The 20725-nt window shown below is 32.4% G+C and overlaps 2 protein-coding genes across 6 annotated transcripts in view; one reads left to right on the top strand and one right to left on the bottom strand.

The window, feature by feature from the left end:
• LOC145249748 (putative amine oxidase [copper-containing]) overlaps nt 1–9439 on the top strand; it is a 46708-nt gene extending 37269 nt beyond the window's left edge. For both annotated transcript variants that reach the window (XM_080111662.1, XM_080111663.1), the window contains exons 2-3: nt 63–2095; nt 9189–9439. In XM_080111662.1, the coding sequence (XP_079967788.1) occupies nt 63–2095; nt 9189–9359 (2204 nt within the window). In that variant the 3' untranslated portion in view covers nt 9360–9439. The remainder of the gene's footprint in view (nt 1–62; nt 2096–9188) is intronic.
• Nucleotides 1–20725, bottom strand: part of LOC145249747 (putative amine oxidase [copper-containing]) — an 845813-nt gene that overhangs the window by 129563 nt on the left and 695525 nt on the right. The gene's annotated exons all lie outside the window — the stretch shown is intronic.

The following is a 20725-nucleotide window of genomic DNA, read 5'->3' as shown; positions in this document are numbered from 1 at the left end:
GCGTATAAGATCGGGCAAAGTCCTTGATTAAAATTTTAGATATTTTTATTTTACAATTTCAGATCTTTCCCTTCGGTTACCACGAACCGGCATGACTAGTCGTGTCAACAAACGTGTGTGGAAGACATTAGCCATCCTCTTCGGTATCCTTGCAGCAGTCCTGGTCATAATTACGGTTATCCTGACGATCTCCTCCAATCCCCCAACGCCAGTCCCTATAGAGCGGCATGAAGCAATTAAATGGTACCACGAACTCCATCCCTTTGAAATCCAGAAAGTCTTGGACTTTCTCAAAGAGAAGATCAACATAACGTTAGAATCGCCGCAAAACGCAAGATTAAATTCGAGTTTTGTACATTATGTGGAACTCAAGCTTCCCATAAAATCGAGCATTATTAACTATGTTTACCGGAACGGACCCGAACCGGTACGTCTTGCTAAAACTGCCTTATTTCGAGGTGACCTAGTTCCTCCCGTGGTTGAAGAATACATCCTCTGGCCACTGCCTAACATATCGTCTTTCATGAAGTCTCGGACGGTTCCTTACAATCTGCGACCAATATTGCTACTAGAAATAGCTTCTCTTTACAAATATATTTTACCTAAATTCGAGAAAGCGACGGCATCCTTTATAAAAGAGGAATACGGTATGTTGTTTTCACAGTGCATGAGTCGATGCGTTGAGATTTCGTTTTCTCCTGTACCAAGTACGGTAGCAAGAAAGGGTCGTCGCGAGATATGGGCATGGCTTGGTCTTAAGTCTTTTTATAAGGTATACCCGCTGGACTTTCAGTTTGAGGTGGACATAACTAATGCAAACCCATCTGAATGGACGCTGGGGAAGGTTTGGTTTGATTCTACGCTTTTTAATGACACCGATAGTTTCCTGGATTATTATCGAAACAAGCGCGAACCGTATACACCATGGTATCGTAGGAAGCAATCCGTCTTGGACAGCACAAATGAATTTCCTGAACGCAAACCGTTGCCAATAAATCCGCCACCTACAAATTCCCAGACGCAACGGTACACTATTACCGACAACTCTTCCACTGTGACCTATTTAAAATGGAAATTTCACTTGCAACTCTCGCCGACAGGTGGCCTCCGGCTTCTTAATATCCAATACCGCGGCAAGCTGATAGTGTACGAAATGAATCTTCAGGAAGTAGCGGTTGTCTACTCTGGTTCTACTCCGGCTGCGCAAAACTTAAACTTTATTGATGGAACAGCTCTGTTTGGCTCTCGAATGGCGGGACTTGTAGAGGGCGTAGACTGCCCATTCGGCTCTACTTTTCTATCGCCGACCATTTATACTGTTAATGACGGGGGCTTCCGCATACAACATAACTCAACGTGTATATTCGAACACGACTCGCAAGTTCCCCTCAGGCGTCATAAGGTATCAGTCTCCTCGGGAAGATATTACCAAGGAATACCAGACAAAGTACTCGTCGTCAGAGTGATTTTAACTTTCCTCTCATACGATTACATTATGGATTATGTCTTTCATAATAATGGTGCTATTGAAGCAAGGGTTTTTTCAACCGGTGCTCTGATTACTACCGCCCCATCGTATGCCGATAGTAATTTCGGCGTTGAAATTGACCCATTCATCCTCGCTAATATACACAATCATTTATTCAACTACAAAGTCGATTTGGACATTATAAGTGTCACCAATCGCCACTCACGGTGGCGGATACACGAGATAAAAGAATCCGATTCTTGGAGCAGCCGCAATTCCACCAAACACTACACCCTGGATAAGATGACGCAGGAATTGATACAAACCGAGATGGAAGCACGCTACAATTATGATTTCTACAAACCGGAGTACCTGTTGTTTCACACGGGGAAAGTTTTGAACAAGAACGAATACCCGCGCAGTTACAGGATCATTCTCTCTGGGATCACTCGGAAAAATGCTGACGACGATATTTTCAAGAGCCTTGCGTGGGCGGACACTCAAATGGCGGTGACCATTCGCAAAGAATACGAAGAAACCAGCTCTTCCCTTTATGCACTGTGGGATTCTATCGATCCGATTGTTGATTTTAAAAAGTATATCAACAATGATAGCATCATAGATGAGGCAAGTATTTTTTTATTTTAATTTTTTTATGTAATTTTTTATCTTAGTTATATTTTTTTATCTTAGTTATATTTTTTTATCTTAGTTATATTTTTTTATCTTAGTTATTTTTTTTATCTTAGTTGTTTTTTTTTATCTTAGTTGTTTTTTTTATCTTAGTTGTTTTTTTTATCTTAGTTGTTTTTTTTATCTTAGTTGTTTTTTTTATCTTAGTTGTTTTTTTTATCTTAGTTGTTTTTTTTATCTTAGTTGTTTTTTTTATCTTAGTTGTTTTTTTTATCTTAGTTGTTTATTTTTTTATCTTAGTTGTTTATTTTTTTATCTTAGTTGTTTATTTTTTTATCTTAGTTGTTTATTTTTTTATCTTAGTTGTTTATTTTTTTATCTTAGTTGTTTATTTTTTTATCTTAGTTGTTTATTTTTTTATCTTAGTTGTTTATTTTTTTATCTTAGTTGTTTATTTTTTTATCTTAGTTGTTTATTTTTTTATTAGTTGTTTATTTTTTTATTAGTTGTTTATTTTTTTCTTAGTTGTTTATTTTTTTCTTAGTTGTTTATTTTTATCTTAGTTGTTTATTTTTATCTTAGTTGTTTATTTTTATCTTAGTTGTTTATTTTTATCTTAGTTGTTTATTTTTATCTTAGTTGTTTATTTTTATCTTAGTTGTTTATTTTTATCTTAGTTGTTTATTTTTATCTTAGTTGTTTATTTTTATCTTAGTTGTTTATTTTTATCTTAGTTGTTTATTTTTATCTTAGTTGTTTATTTTTATCTTAGTTGTTTATTTTTATCTTAGTTGTTTATTTTTATCTTAGTTGTTTATTTTTATCTTAGTTGTTTATTTTTATCTTAGTTGTTTATTTTTATCTTAGTTGTTTATTTTTATCTTAGTTGTTTATTTTTATCTTAGTTGTTTATTTTTATCTTAGTTGTTTATTTTTATCTTAGTTGTTTATTTTTATCTTAGTTGTTAGAAAAACGAAATCCGTTGGTGTCTTGCTCAGCCTTTACTCCGGATGGAATTAAATGCACAAACGGTCTTCGATAGTTTCTTTCCGTCTTTCCTCATACAGTGCCCGATATTCCCAAATTGTTCCCCATCTAGTTCTGATCAAGCTTAATGTCGCTTAACTTCGAGAATCTATCGAAAATTGCATCAACGTGTGATAAGGAATGTAAGTTTCCTTATTCAACTTTGGTTGGATTGTTTGAATAACATTTTTTCCACGTACTTTTCCTCCTTCGCATTACGGGTTCGAGCCTGCCTGCCTTCTTCCACTTTTTCTCAACACACCTCCAAACACCCGGGCAACTGCGGGCGTCCAGGCTAGTTCATCTAACAAGTTTCGAAAAAATCCGATCTTAAAAATAGTCTTTCCTCTTACAAATAAACAGAATTTTCATGCCTCACTGAATTCCTGGCAAAAGTGCATTTAGATTTGTGTAGAAAATTCTGGAGTGCAAAAAAAAAAAAAAAAAAAAAAAAAAAAAAAATTAACAAAAAAGCTCCGTTTAATAGCTTTGTAGTTCTGTAACTTTTTAAGCCTACAATAGTAGGCCTTACTTTTGGAACGAGTCTCGTGTATGTCAACCCCTTTAAGAAACTCGTTTCTTATCGTTGATCACTTTCAGTTGAAATAAAGTCGGTCGATTTAGCTCATATGTGCAGATCATGATTAGATCACTCTGATATACTATAAAAGCATTTATAAATGTTTAAAATTTCAACAGTATTTCTCGCGGTTAACGGTGGCCGAATGGATTAGGTCGTTGCTAATAGTCGGATTGCTTCTGTTGCCAGACTCGAATCGATCGACTAGTATCAATCTTGACATCCTGCACTGATGATTCCCGAAAGGATTAAATACTAGTCTGTAGCTATTTAATAATTATACTAAATAATTATATATATTGATAAAATTGCGACAAATATTCATTTATGAAATAGTCCAGACAAAACTGGAGTCGTTAAGTATGACATAGTTGTAATAAAAATGACTACTTCAGATTTTGTTAAATAACTAATTATGCTTATCTACTTATATATAAAAGGCATTTTGTGTGTGTGTTCGTTCCGTATAGACTCCAAAACGACTGGCCCGACTTTTTAAAAATTTCACATGTACCTTGTGTGCTTGGGAGTATTTTTTAGATAGGTTTTGTATCGAAATACCTCTGATAAGTATCAATAATCGAAGAAATCCGATTAAAGAAGAAACTATCCAATTTTGGTCAAAGTTAACACTTTAATGCAACCTACCAACATAATTGCATTCAAGAAGTTTTATCACCACACGAGCAGAACGGCTCAGCCTATAAAATCAATAGTAGGTTCTTTGATAAGACAGAGGCGCGTTCAAAACCATTTGGACCATTGTACTTGACTGTTGCATTTTAAACTTAATTCAAGTCATTATATAAAATTAAAAATTTCATAAAATCAACAATAATTTCATAAAATCAACAGGTTCTCTACAGTGCAATGTAGACTACACTGAATTATGGACTGTCACTACGGGGAGGCGTGTGAAGCTTCCTCACAGCGCTGAGTTCCTGACTAGAGCAGGCAATCAACAGATTTGATTAAGGAATAGGCGATTTCGATGACAAAAGTATTAGAAGTGTGGAACAATTGTTAATCCTTTTTAAATCCTGAGCAACGTCGCTCTGCTAGTAATCTTATACAGGGTGTCCACAATGTCACTGAAAGGAATGAAAATCTGTCATTTTCCTAGTTTTTCTCTTTCAGATACTTTACAGATATTTTGGAAATTCATTATGGATTAATTTAGCATTAAACAACGTACGCAAGTTGTGAAATTGTTTTACCAAAATCAGGGGTCTATTTATTTTGACTGAAAGAGCTTATCGACGGCATTTTCATGTAAGAGATAACCCAAGCCACAACACAAATCGGAAGAACCCCCCAAACCTTGCAAGAATTGAAGGAAAACAAACAAAATAAGGATTTTAATCGCAATCCAGAGATTCTGCAATCTGCCACGAATGTTTTGGAAAGAGCACAAATATGCGAAGCTGAAAATGGGTAAAATTGAAGACAATTTTCATGATTGTTTAAATTTTATATTCCCCCCCCCCCTCAAGTTTCCCAATATCCTAGTCGTATTGCATTAAGATTATAAAAATCATAGTTTCAAACCATTCAGTGACTTTTTGGACACCTGGTGCAAAGAACAATTATATTTATCGTCGTATTGAATATTCCGTCCGAATTGACAAATTAAAGGCTTCACCATTACATTCAAGCATTTTTCAATGAATACTTTTCTAAATTTTTTCAATGAATACTTTTCTAAATTTTTTTCAATGAATACTTTTCTAAATTTTTTTCAATGAATACTTTTCTAAATTTTTTTCAATGAATACTTTTCTAAAATTTTTTCAATACTTTTCTAAATTTTTTTCAATACTTTTCTAAATTTTTTTCAATACTTTTCTAAATTTTTTTCAATACTTTTCTAAATTTTTTTCAATACTTTTCTAAAATTTTTTCAATACTTTTCTAAAATTTTTTCAATACTTTTCTAAAATTTTTTCAATACTTTTCTAAAATTTTTTCAATACTTTTCTAAAATTTTTTCAATACTTTTCTAAAATTTTTTCAATACTTTTCTAAAATTTTTTCAATACTTTTCTAAAATTTTTTCAATACTTTTCTAAAATTTTTTTTCAATACTTTTCTAAATTTTTTTCAATACTTTTCTAAATTTTTTTCAATACTTTTCTAAAATTTTTTCAATACTTTTCTAAAATTTTTTCAATACTTTTCTAAATTTTTTTCAATACTTTTCTAAAATTTTTTCAATACTTTTCTAAAATTTTTTCAATACTTTTCTAAAATTTTTTCAATACTTTTCTAAATTTTTTTTCAATACTTTTCTAAATTTTTTTTCAATACTTTTCTAAATTTTTTTTCAATACTTTTCTAAATTTTTTTCAATACTTTTCTAAATTTTTTTTCAATACTTTTCTAAATTTTTTTTCAATACTTTTCTAAATTTTTTTTCAATACTTTTCTAAATTTTTTTTCAATACTTTTCTAAATTTTTTTTCAATACTTTTCTAAATTTTTTTTCAATGAATACTTTTCTAAATTTTTTTTCAATGAATACTTTTCTAAAATTTTTTCAATGAATACTTTTCTAAAATTTTTTCAATGAATACTTTTCTAAAATTTTTTCAATGAATACTTTTCTAAAATTTTTTCAATGAATACTTTTCTAAAATTTTTTCAATGAATACTTTTCTAAAATTTTTTCAATGAATACTTTTCTAAAATTTTTTCAATGAATACTTTTCTAAAATTTTTTCAATGAATACTTTTCTAAAATTTTTTCAATGAATACTTTTCTAAAATTTTTTCAATGAATACTTTTCTAAAATTTTTTCAATGAATACTTTTCTAAAATTTTTTCAATGAATACTTTTCTAAAATTTTTTCAATGAATACTTTTCTAAAATTTTTTCAATGAATACTTTTCTAAAATTTTTTCAATGAATACTTTTCTAAAATTTTTTCAATGAATACTTTTCTAAAATTTTTTCAATGAATACTTTTCTAAAATTTTTTCAATGAATACTTTTCTAAAATTTTTTCAATGAATACTTTTCTAAAATTTTTTCAATGAATACTTTTCTAAAATTTTTTCAATGAATACTTTTCTAAAATTTTTTCAATGAATACTTTTCTAAAATTTTTTCAATGAATACTTTTCTAAAATTTTTTCAATGAATACTTTTCTAAAATTTTTTCAATGAATACTTTTCTAAAATTTTTTCAATGAATACTTTTCTAAAATTTTTTCAATGAATACTTTTCTAAAATTTTTTCAATGAATACTTTTCTAAAATTTTTTCAATGAATACTTTTCTAAAATTTTTTCAATGAATACTTTTCTAAAATTTTTTCAATGAATACTTTTCTAAAATTTTTTCAATGAATACTTTTCTAAAATTTTTTCAATGAATACTTTTCTAAAATTTTTTCAATGAATACTTTTCTAAAATTTTTTCAATGAATACTTTTCTAAAATTTTTTCAATGAATACTTTTCTAAAATTTTTTCAATGAATACTTTTCTAAAATTTTTTCAATGAATACTTTTCTAAAATTTTTTCAATGAATACTTTTCTAAAATTTTTTCAATGAATACTTTTCTAAAATTTTTTCAATGAATACTTTTCTAAAATTTTTTCAATGAATACTTTTCTAAAATTTTTTCAATGAATACTTTTCTAAAATTTTTTCAATGAATACTTTTCTAAAATTTTTTCAATGAATACTTTTCTAAAATTTTTTCAATGAATACTTTTCTAAAATTTTTTCAATGAATACTTTTCTAAAATTTTTTCAATGAATACTTTTCTAAATTTTTACTCTTTAGTTAGCTTTACACAATTATTTTTATCAAATATCATTCTCTAAGTTTGCTATCATCGGTAAATTTTTCAATCGAATTGATTGCCTGTTCTAGTTGGGAGCCCATCGCGGTGCACAGAGGAAGCTTCACATGCCTTTCCGCAGTGATATAGTTCACAATATTTTAGTTTACATTGCACTGGAGAGAACCCATCATTGATTTTTTATAAAATTTTTTAATGGCTTGAATGAGTTAAAAATGCGTCGAGTATCATGCTCCAAATATGATCTAAACAGTAATTTTAATTTTGAAGGCACCACTGTCATAAAACAATCTACTTTTAATTTTATGTTGAGTCTTTCAGCTTGTGTGCTTATAAAACTTCTCAAATGCATTTGTGATGTTAGGCTGTGTAAGGTGTTAACTTTAGTCAAAATCGTTTGTTTCTTTTATCGGATCTTCACGATTATCGATGATCAATACTTAGACATTTCAATACAAAACTATCTAAGAGTACTATCAGGCACATAAAGTGCCTTCGTGTGAAATCTAATATTTAAAACGGTCTCCATATTTTCCGAAACTCTCAGAGCGGTGCTAAGTGATTGGATCTTTTACGGACCGTTGTTTTATGGGTATTTTAACTGATCCAAATTGAAAAAAATGTTATACATTTTATACATTCATTTTAGTTTATTTTTAATCAATTCATGTGCGTCACGCTGGTACAGTGGTAACATTACCAGCTTTGAATGATAATCTTGCTTTCGGTTTCGATTCTAGCTGATGGCGCCCGAATACTTTTACTTTTGAAATCACGACTTTGTAATAATACTAGCTTGAAATATAACACTAGCCGACGTTGCCCGAAATTGAATGATCAACGAATATTTCACATTCCTATATTTTGTCATCAAAATCCATGTAATCACCCGGGAGGAAGTTTCACATGCCTCCGTTCAGTAACTTAGTCCAAAGTTTTATTCTAGATTGCAGTCTAGAGAACCTACTGGTTCTTTTCTAAAATTATTTTGTATAAACTTCCTTCCGGTATACGAAAAATTTTTTAAATTTACGTGATGCAAAAAAAAAAAAAAAAAAAAACGCTATCAACTTACAGTAGAATTTTCACGGCCCGTTGTTCTATTGTTATAAGCTAAAACATGGAAAAAATGACTTTACCAATGATAAATTAATAACGGTTTCAATTATCGATTATCGGGGATGGATTCTGAAAAAAAAATTAACTAAGATCCTTCTCGGACTTATACACTAAAGTTTTGTTAATTTTAAAGAAAATCTATTCAGTGTTGGAGTCTATAAGGAACGAACTTGCACACAGCTGCATTTATATAATTGTAGAGATAGATATACTAAATCTAGACGAATTAAAATATAAAATTTCAGTGTATTTTATGACCGGGCAAAGCCGAACGCCCTCCCCCACCGTTAGTATCATAAAAATCGGTCCAGTCGTTTACGTATGCATAGAGAACGAACACGTACAGATACAGCCTCTTTATACATAAGAAATAATGGAGATGGTTATTGGGATCGTAACAATAGATATTACAACTATAAAATGTTTGCGCCTTAAATCGTATCAATGGAAAGGAAAATCATTTAAAAAAAAAATTGTAACAAAGTGCTCATAACTAAATCATATCAGGTTTAGTCACATCGTATCTAATCTTTATTTTTTCTTTCTACAGGATTTAATTGCGTGGATCACACTTGGATTTCGTCATATCCCACAAATGGAAAACGTCCCCAGCACCATAACCCTAGGAACGAGGAGTTCATTTCTCTTGACGCCTTTTAACTTTTTCGATGAAGACCCATCGATCTCGTCCGACGACGACATCTTCTTTCGAATCGATTAAATATTTTAATTTATCCATTTTCATCTGCTTTTATTAAACATTCCTTCATAAAAAAACATCGTATCCATCAATCTGTAAAATTCTTGGCGTTTTTTTTTAATTTTAAGTAATTCATATAACGTCTTGTTTCAGTTGGACTAAACTGACGATGTAAACTTGACATTTTGAATAACACCGATCTGAACATTTTTTCTACACTAAAATGTCACTTTACAATTAAATTCTGGATTTTTCCCGCACTATTTAAACGTCTCTAATTTTAAGAATATAGATAGATAGTTTTTATCTATAAATCTGATTTCTCTATGGCATAATCCCGTTGACACAGTGATTTTGTCTGATCACTGAAATTAAGCAACGAAAAACCAGTACCAGATGATGACCATTCAGGAATACTAGGCGCTGTATGCTTTCTCCGCTTATCTCTGCATTTGCTATTTGAATTAAAACGATACCGACTCAATAGTGGTGTGGTTGGAGATTGGCCAACGCTTGCTACATAATTTTCAAGTGCAGACACCTTTTTACAGTGGATATCCGCAATCAGTCAAGAGTTAACGGGATCGTGTTTATCCAATTTTAAGAATATTTGATGGTCCTTCATCTGATTAACGGAAGCTGTTACCGTGCCAAAGGTGATTTCATATTTAGATGAGATTTTCATCCCAATGCGAAGTTTTGGCTTTTGTGGTACCCTGCAACATATGTACCTTGTTTTCGTTGTCTTGATAAAAGGTAGCATATTGTGTTTCTGTTCTGTGGCACAGCCTACTAGAGTCGATAGTGATAATGCTCATTATATCCTGGTTTAAAATTGCTTTTTCAAACGATATATAGATCTCTCTTTTTCTTTCTCTCTCTCTCTCTTTCTCTCTTTCTCTAGAAAGCGGGAAATTTGAAGGTCACCTTGGATCATGAATAAGATGCGTGATTGCTATTTTTTGATTGGTGCCGTGAGTGTTGTAAAAATAAATCGTTGTTTGAGGCTGCAGTGAAGGGCACGGACAACATTTTGAGTATCTATGAGTATAATATAACATTTGTCTTTGAAAAAATTTGTAAAAATTTATTCTTTGTTAAAATAAATCGTTGTTTGACAAATTTCCCGCTTTTTTAGCGACCACACTGTATATGAGAATATTGGAAATAGTATTCCGACAAAATAGATTAAAAAAAATCAATGAATCTAGAGGAAGTCTTGCAATAAAGACGAAATGCTGAACACATAACTTGGTGTCTTTTATGTGTGTGTGTATATATATAATATATATATATATATATATATAATATATATATATATATATATATATATATTATATTATAATTTCAGAGTAACCCAAATAGGTGTCAGTACCTGAGACTAATTCTTATATCCGTTTTTCTAATATATCAGGGTTTGGCCCATTTTTATTCGTTTAGATAAGTATGGGGACACTACATATGCTTTTTACGCACATAACACTAGTTTATTTAACGGTTATAGACATAAAAATCACAAAAATAAATCTTCAATCAGTTTTCACAAATAATTTAGTCAAAAATTACTTTTTACTTGGTCCATTTTTGATTGTACAGAAATCTTAACGTCATGAACACTTTCATACAGTCCGTAAATCGTTTTCAATGCGTCATCGGGATTATTTTTATTTTATTTTATTTTTTTTTTCAAAGCTGTTAGTTTCAAGCGCATTCAATGCAGCCAGAGAATTTGTCACTTTCAGAACTTACACCTTCGGCATCATTTTCGTCAATCTTGGTCATTCAATTTTGTACGACGTGTAATGTCCCTGTCACTCAGTTCTCATAAAATTGTGTACTGTCATCGAAGCTGATGAATTTGTCAGTCTGCTTCATGCCTTATGGAGAAACTTGACCATTTTTGTCTATTTCTTCCACCTGTGATTGAAGTCGGCATTAAAAAAAATTTGAATTGACGATTTGACCATTAAAAAAATGCTAGTTTCATCTGCATGGCATTCAAAACGGTGATCTGCTTGATCACTTCGGACAGCGGCACTAGCAATGTAGCATCGATCGCTGCGATTTTCATTTGAACAACTTCCTGACGATAATATGCTTTGAATGAACAAATGATTCCTTGATCCAAACGTTGAATAAGACTGGTATTTGGTGGCATAAACGACAGTTTGATATTGACAGATTTGTACCCGGCAGTAAATAAGATACGTTGCATTGTCCAAAAACAGAAAAATCTTTCTATTTTGAGCAATCATTTTCCGATTAGGCGTGTTCATAACGCCAGTAAACAGCTGACTAGTCAGTTCACTAATCGTAAAGCCTGAATAAGACGACGACAGTTTTGACATTTGTAAAGCAGCGTTGTTTTGCCGACTTATCAACAACTAGTTTGTTTTTCACTGCCGTTCATGTTTGAACTGAAGCATCGGAAGTCTCTTTGAGAAACCTTTGTCCCCGGCCAATCACAAAGATCCAGTCGGCATAGCTTTGTAGAAAAGTCCTGTTTTATCACAGTTCCAAATCTCTGTTGGATCATATCCACGAGAAAGTTGCGGCAAAACGTTTGTCACCCATTCGTTGGCAGAACCGCGATTCGCTGTGACGTTTAACAAAACGTTATTGGCCTGCTTACAGCGCATAAGCCAGCCATTGCTCGGTTCAGAATCAACTTCTACAATTACGGCCAGTTGTGATAATTTCTGCTTAACGGCATGATCGGTGACGGTAGTTCCATGAGCACATGTTTGCGTGAGCCATTGTATAAGCGATTCGTTAACGTCCGTGTGCATGGATTTGCGCTTTCGTTTGCCATTAGTGCTTCCGTTCATTTGCATGCAAGATCGGAGAGCGTCTTGAATTTTTGCTCCGGTTTCTGTATTTTTTGGCCGCAGCGGCCAGTTTGAGTGTTTTCATTTTGACAAAGATGAGCTCCAACTGTTCAGAAATGCCCAGTTTTCCGTCGAGACGCCGACATTACTAAGCAAACGGTTTTCGGTGGCAAAATAAACAAACTTGAAGCATTGAAATTAACGTTTACTCGCTGTAGAATAGTTTCTCGCCAATACAAAATGTTTTATTTAATGCTCATCGACATATGTTCAAATTCGACCAATTTGCATATGTCGCCTTTTCATTCCCGATCGGTCGGATTTCAAAATCTGATATCCGAATTACACTGTATATAGTAGTTGATGTATCTAAAAGTTTTATAGATGTAAAAACTGAATTGTCCTTTTTACATGGCTTGCTAACCTTTGCTGTTTTTTTATTTTTTAAGGAAAGCCAGAATGTTCCTCGGGTCACATGTGTTTGCGTCTGGGGAATTAAGAAAGTGATCTTTTAGATCTGAGTAGCAACCCTATATTTTTGGATACGTACGTATATATATGTATTCGTATATACACCCACACAAATATAATTGTGTACATATATTTGATTAATCCAATGGCTTGTTTTCAAATATTTCATAGAATCTCCAGCTTTCTAAATGGACTGCCCACGTGGATTAATTGGTTCACTTAGAGCAGTGTTTCACGATTTTTTTTATCCTTAAAATAAACTTCATATCTCAAAGAATTCCCCTGCGCAAAAACAATTATATACTCATCTTTTAGACTTTATTTGATCTGGCAACTAGCAAGTAGACACACGGTTGCCTGGGATGTTTATAATGATCAACGCTAGTTTCACACTAGCATTTTATCGATGAAATCACCTATTTTTTCCAATCGAATCGATTGATCACCTGCTTTAGTTGGGAACCCAAACTTCACATGCCTCTCCAGTGAATTGGCCCACAATTCATTGTACATTACATTGCCCTGTAGAGAACCTACTGTTGATTTTATAAGATTTTTTTTATATATCTAATTGCTTGAATTAAAGTTTAAAAGCAAGTCAAGTATCGTGCTTGAATTGTGTTCTGAACGGAAACATTATTTCGAATGCGCCCCTGTCATACCGAAGGACTTGATTTTGTATGTGAGGCCTTTCGGCTTGTGGTAATAAAAGATCTTAAATGCAAGTGTGATGTTAGGCTGTGTAATGAGTTAACTATGGTCAAAATAGCCGGTTCTTTCAACGAATTATTTCGATTAACGATACAAAACCTAAGAACACTGTCAGGTAAATAATGTACCTTCATGTGAAATTTTGTAAAAATCGACCCAGCCGTTTTGGAGTTCATAGGGACCGAACTCTCACAGACAACATTCTGTTTATATAATAGAGAATGTACTTGTCTATATTTTGAATAACAGATTTACAAATTTCTCGTTAAATTGCTATTAATGCTCAAAATTTATCCGTCCGAATAATCATAAATGACCATAACTATTATTAATTAATATATGGTACCAACCAGAAGCTGAAATTAGCTTGACAAGTTCGTGCGGAATTTATTTTGGTTACAAGTGTATTTTCAAATTAAAGAGCGTTTTTTGTTCTATCTAATCAGTAGGACTGTGACAACAGAATATTCTTTTCATTCTTTTGACATGAGTACATATCCGACACAATCAATCGAGAACCACATCAATCTATATAAGATATTAACGGATATATACTCAAGAGTCAAAACAGTGGAACAATGGCAGTTAAATTACAACCGCTTTAAAACAATTGTCTTTGCAGAACATAGGATGGAAAAAAGCAAATTTGCACAATTTTCTAATTTCAATTCAAGCTAGGCCGAAAAGCTGCTGAAACCTAACTTTCACGAAAAACTCTCATCCAGATGAAAGCACTATCAATGATTTCCCCCACTCTTTATCTGTGCATAAACATAAACATAGATTCCATGAACAAAGTTTCTTCCTTAAAACTGCACGTGTGGAACTCTGTTCCGTTTTCTTGCTTTCTAACTGGCTACAATATGGTCGTCTTCAAGTCCAACGTAAACAAGTTCTTGATGAGCCACCCCTTACGTAATTCAATTTACCAAAGTTCTACTACTAAAGATTACTACATTTTCCCGTTGACTACTGTACACTCAATAACCCTTATTCTCGAGTGGCCTATGGGCCTTGATAAGTAGTGATTCCTTTGTGTGTGTATATATATGTTTGTTTGTGCATATATGTTTGTGCATATGTTTGTATATACATGTATGTGTACATATATGTATGTATATATGTGTGTTTATATGCTATATGTATATATATATACAGGGTGACCCCAAAAAACAAAACATTCAATTGCTTTTCTGGGCATTTTACAATCAACGGAGAAAAAAGGCCAAAGACCCTAGTGTTTTGATGTGATGTTTTGAATATAATAAACTAGTTATGACCAAAGTTTCATTTCATTCGGACAAAACACTAAGAAACGGGGCCTAATTAGAGTTGAGGCCCGTTTTTTGGGGGTCACCCTGTATATGTGTATATATGTGTACATATCCAGGAGCATTGCTATTCTTTCCTGGTCCTTAAATCGCCACAGTATGTATGTAAGGGGGAACAAATAATGTAGCTAACAGCGTGGAAATAAATTCCCAAAATTCTCGACATTCAAGGCAGATCTAGCAAATGTATTAGGCGAGCACTAATCACAGCCTGTCATTATTTGAAGACGTGACGGGAGATCGGAGGTAAAATCGATATTGCTATCACATACGGTCAAAGAAATGTAATCCCGGTTCGCCAGAAGCTGAAATGAACATTCCCTATGAAGCAGCCGAGTAAGGATAGACTGGCATTCGAATATGTCGCGATTCCAGTGAAAGATAATTAGGAATCGGATTAAAAAAGATGCCTCCGCTGAATTTGAACGATGTTTTATTTTTTTTATGGAAATCGCTCCAGACAAAGCATGAAGCCACTTGATGTAAGGAGCCAAAAATACTTCAAGATAAAAAAAAAAACAATATGTTAGATGAATAGATTTTGTCTCCGAAACCAGCCATTCTTTCTCCTTTGTCAGAAACATCACCCATAGAATGAAAGGACAAAATATGAGGGGTTAAAGTCAAAAAAGCTGCCGGAAGTAACTCCAAGTTTCACTTCCGACTTTCTTTTGATCAGTACCGGAAGTGCTGTTACGAATATAAGGATGACAAGATGGCACACGGATAAAACCTGCTAGAACAGACCTAAAATCTCCGCGCTTAGCAATAATAATGCTATTACTACTATTACTTCTAAGAAAAACGTGACACGTTTGGTCAACGATTAGGCTCGGATTACGCTTTCTAAATCGGGGGGGGGGGAGGAAATGGAGTTTATCAAATCAGTTATATCTATATATCTGTGAAAGTGTCTGTGTACACTTCCCTACGCAATAACTCTGTTAATTTTCAGTCTACAGACGAAATTTTTTTTTTTTTTTGCTCAACATACACCTCCAAACACCCGGGCAACGCCGGGCTGAAATGCTAGTTTAAAATAAAGTAAAAAAAAATAATCCGAAATACGCTTTCCTGTTCGCTACTATTCGCCCCTTCTCTCTTTCTTCTCGCGCCAAATTAAATTTCAATTTTTCAGATGAGGATTAATTATTAATGTTATATGGATTCTACGGACTAATGGTATCACAGCATTTCAGTCGATGTTACCCCCCCCCCGAGCTTCTTCGGATGTATCTTGTCGGACTCGGGAATCTTTCTGTCGAACGAACTTGGGAATCTGCAGGGAATTTCACACAGAACTCTTTTATTTAATCCACCGGAGTAGCATGTCAGAATAGAATTCCTAAGAATTTCGCAATTGTATTTCGAGTGCTACCCGCACTGAGGATTGAACTTTCAACTTTCAGATGCATGTTATTTTGCTACTGAATTTTACCTAGTACGTTATCCAATACGATAGGGGTCCGAAATATTACTGTAAATAATGCACATATAATGGTATAATGGAATATTCTAGTCTGCTTTATACTTATTTGTTTTTACCTTTGTCTTTTAATAGACAGAGAGGAGGGTAGGAGCGAGAGTGATAGATGCTTCAATGAAGGCAGAGGTGGGTATAACAGTGAGAGATGGTAAGAGCAGTGAACATAAATTTAGTAAAGCTAAATGTGAATAAATTACAAAATACGGCTAATTAGACTCATTAAAACGGATGTTTTCACGGTTAACTCAATCTCAAAACTGAGGAATATTTGTGTGATCAAAAGATATACAGTCAGAGAAAGCAGTGAATCGAAAGAACATTCAACTTTTTTTTTTTTTTTGTATAAAATAATAAAATGTTCGTAAATTTTTACTCTTCCAGTTTGACATTTACCTTTTAAATTGACGACTTAAAACTTTATGCCGATGTATTACTTAATAAATATAGATGGCCTTCGCCATTCTTAGTATGTGGAGGAGAGGAATGTTTTGCAAAAGGCATGCATACGCATAGTTCTTTTCAGTCGGGAAAAACATGGCCGCCAATAAAAACACAATAGATTACATTGAATAATAGAAGTATTAATATCCAGAAAACTATTTATCTGCCTCCAAATTTAAATGTGATATTCGTTTTCAGCATACCCGAAAAAAGTCGTCATTTTAAAGGTTAGTGTTGAGGTGGAAAGAAAGTCATAAAAATACCAAAATTATGTTTTTAGTATTCTAAAAAATACATATATAACTTTGTAGACATGCCGGTTTAAAGATCAGTATTTTTATTTTTTAAATAAATATTAATTTATTAAAAATTTCTTATTTTCAGCTTATACAAAAACCTTCACCAGGAAGTTTTAGACTATTTTTTTTTACTTGTTTTAACTTGATAATGTTTGGTGCAGGCTCTAGTGTTAAGTATTAACCGGGCAACGCCGGGTAGAAAGAATTTATTTAGTAATCTATCTGTATGTTTGTCTATCTAATTAGCTATGTTTCTAGCGGGGTAAACAACAGATGCAATGTTGAGCATGTACGTGCAGAAAGGGTCAAAAGGGTTATGTTGTGACAGGTATCAACCTGTTGACCACTGAAGTATGAAGCGGGTAACGGACGTGACGTGTCAGGTGCTCCGGTTTGAATAAGCTGAGTTAAGTTTAGTTGAGTTTTGTCCGAGAAGCCGAGGAAGCAAGATGAGTTAAACAGTTCTCCCCATAAGTGACCGACAGTCTCCAAATGGATATAGACGAGAAACGCTACAAGTCCGAGGTCGATTTCACTCCATACTGCGGAAGACGAGATGCCTGGGAGTGAAATAAACCAATATATAAAAATATATATTGCCTTGTGTGTCTTGCATGCATACTTGTTATAGCAGAACCCAGCCCCCCACAAGACGTTTGTGAAACCCCAGGCAACGGCCAAAAGACAGAAGTGGTCAGCAGCAGACAGGTATGTCGTTATATTATGTATATTATATGTTCTAACACGCACGGACCTATAAAACTACTAAGTCACGGGTCGTTAACTAAATAGACATTAAGGGGGCAGAGGAGAATAGTCTGTAAATAAGCGGTTAGATAACGCACGGTTAAATAAGAACTAGATAAAAATGTACAGCATTAGTTGTCGAAGTTGAAGTATTGTCTAAACCTTTCTGATGAAGGCTTTTGTATAGGCATAAAATCGGAATTTTTAATAAACGAATATTTATTTAAAAAACAAAACAAAAAATAATGCACGTGTTTAATGTTTTCATTTTCATCGTGATTCTTTCAACTGTGTATTATTGTTTTGTGTATTGTTTTGTGTATTGTTTTTGTATTGTTTTGTGTATTGTTTTTGTATTGTTTTTGTATTCTTTTCTATTTTATTGTGCATTGTTTTTGTATTGTGTATTGCATTGCTTTTTTTGTATTATTGAGCATCGTGATTCTTTCAACTGTGTATTGTTTTGTGTATTGTTTTTGTATTGTTTTGTGTATTGTTTTTGTATTCTTTTCTATTTTATTGTGCATTATTGTTTTTGTATTATGTATCAGATATTTGTATTGCATTGTTTTTTTTGTATTGCGCAAAACATATTTTCTATTAAAGCGATTTGATTCTTTCAACTAATTTTTTTTTACTTTCTGAAAGATTTATTTTCTTTTAGATTTAGAAAAATGAAATGTTTTGATATTAATATTTTTTGTGTTAGTGTTTTTCTGTTATTGTTTTGTATTATTGTGTATTATTATATTTTATTATTTTGTATTATTGTTTTAATTATTGTATTGTGTATTATTGCTTTGTGTATTGTTTTTGTATTGTTTTGTGTATTGTTTTTGTATCCTTTTCTATTTTATTGTGCATTATTGTTTTTGTATTGTGTATCAGATATTTGTATTGCATTGTTTTTTTGTATTATTGCGCAAAACATATTTTCTATTAAAGCGATTTGATTTTTTACGGTAAACTGAAACAGGAAGTCCGATTTAGTAAGAGGAACATTTTTATATAAATACGATTTTTTTTTTTATCTGATACCGTTTGCTGCGGCTTTTAAATCGGCTGTTCTTATGATTCACAAAAAAATATCTTCAGATAAATGACCCTTCATAGCATAGTGATAGATTACAAAATGGTTGTGTGACGGAGCGACGGACAAAATCTCGTCAAGATACGAGGAATCTTTTAAAAATATTATTGCAGCTAATCTTGAGAAAAGCCAGAACATTGGTTTATTGGTTTCACTTGTCCGTTTTGTAGATTGATGAATGAGCGTTTGATGGGAAAGTCATCAGGTCAAGCCAATCATAAATGAAATCTATCTACACTAATTACTGTAAAGGAATCCAGTTAATAATGGCACACTATTCGAAATCTTATATGTATACAACTATTTAGTTAAAACTATAAGTGATTGTGTAGATTAGTGATGCTTTAAATCAACGCATTTTACTTATATCCCATGTCGAAATTATTGTACCCCCAAAATAATTAAATTAAATTAAATTAATTGTATTAAATCAACGCATTTTACTTATATCCCATGTCGAAATTATTGTACCCCCCAAATAATTAATTAAATTAAATTAAATTAATTGTATTAAATCAACGCATTTTACTTATATCCCATGTCGAAATTATTGTACCCCCCATCCAAATACGAAAACTGATCCAATAGAAGATCAGCTAAGATGTATTTAAAAAAAATCATCCACAGTTACGTACTGACATTGTGTATTTAAAAACGATGGGCCCTTAATTTAAGTCAAGTCAAGGGAGGTAAGTCAGTTTGTTATACTGAATTAGACACACAACTCTTCCACATTAAAACAATAAAGCTTGATAATTCGAGAAATTTTATTTGTAATTTTCTACTGGATCATTTATTGTGGTTTTTTTTTTGGTTTTTTTTTTTCAGACTTTATTGATTTCGATATGACCCGTAAGTACGTAATATTTTCCCCGTGAAATATGTTGGTTAAAAACATCAATCTAACGTTTCTGCATTTTTTTTTTTTTTTTTTTAGATGAGGATTGGTTATTCGTATTTGGATTCTCCAGACTTCTGTTCTCATCTTCAGTATGTTTTTTCACAACGTTTCGGTCGATGAAACCCTCAACCTTCTTCAGGTGTATCTTGTCGAACTCGGAAATGTTTCTATCGAACTTGGGAATTTGGAGAGAATTTCGAGCAGAACCCTTTATTTGCTTCACGACGGAACAAGAGCAAAGTAATTTTGAGAATGCGCTCATTTAAGAGGACGGCTCAACAAGGACCTGTTTATATTGGGTTAGAAAACGACCGTGTCATAGTCAGTTGGGAAGCAGTCCGGTATTGTTCCACATACGAGCAATTTCAGGAAAGAAACTTTGCTCATGGAATTTTCGTTTTCTTCAGGCACAGATAGGATAACGGAAATTGTTGGCACAATAATCCAAATTATCGAAATTATCAATTGGTAGGTACAATCTAAAAAGATAACAAAATAATAATTAAATAGCAATAATAGTAATAGTTATTTCCCTTTGACTAAAAACGATAGATTTGTCGCCCTTGGTTGAGAGTTTAGGGTTAAGCAACACATTTCCATCAGAGTGGCTTCTACAAATTTGTAAACCCGTTAAATAAAAATGGATTAAATATTATACTTCGTCTGTTCGTCATTTTTGATTGGATATCAAAGCGATAACACGTATTATCAAGATATAAGGGAGGTGACGGTAGTGTAGTGATTAACCGCACGGACTGACGATCTGGGTGTTCCAAGTTCGAATCCAGTTGGATCCACAAAAATCACTTCGACTTAGTATGTTGACAAGTTTCTCGTGGTTCCTTTCCTAAGTAAACGATGTCTTTCTAGAAATAATTATGACTAGAAAAATATAGGGGAAATCAAGGCAAACAATAGAATCTTCTGATTTATACGACGATGATGATGATGATGATGATTAGACATAAGACAATCCTAATATTAAAACATCAAAAACCCAACATATAAAAATATTAACTGAATGACGAAATATACTTGTCTATCTAGATTATTATTACGTTTCTGAATTAGAGTACTTGGAA

The sequence above is a fragment of the Euprymna scolopes genome, chromosome 28, assembly GCF_053919585.1.
Source record: "Euprymna scolopes isolate OS-2025 chromosome 28, ASM5391958v1, whole genome shotgun sequence".
Lineage (NCBI taxonomy): Eukaryota > Metazoa > Mollusca > Cephalopoda > Sepiida > Sepiolidae > Euprymna > Euprymna scolopes.
Note: the sequence above shows the minus strand (reverse complement) of the source record. Positions and strands in the feature narration are given on the sequence as shown.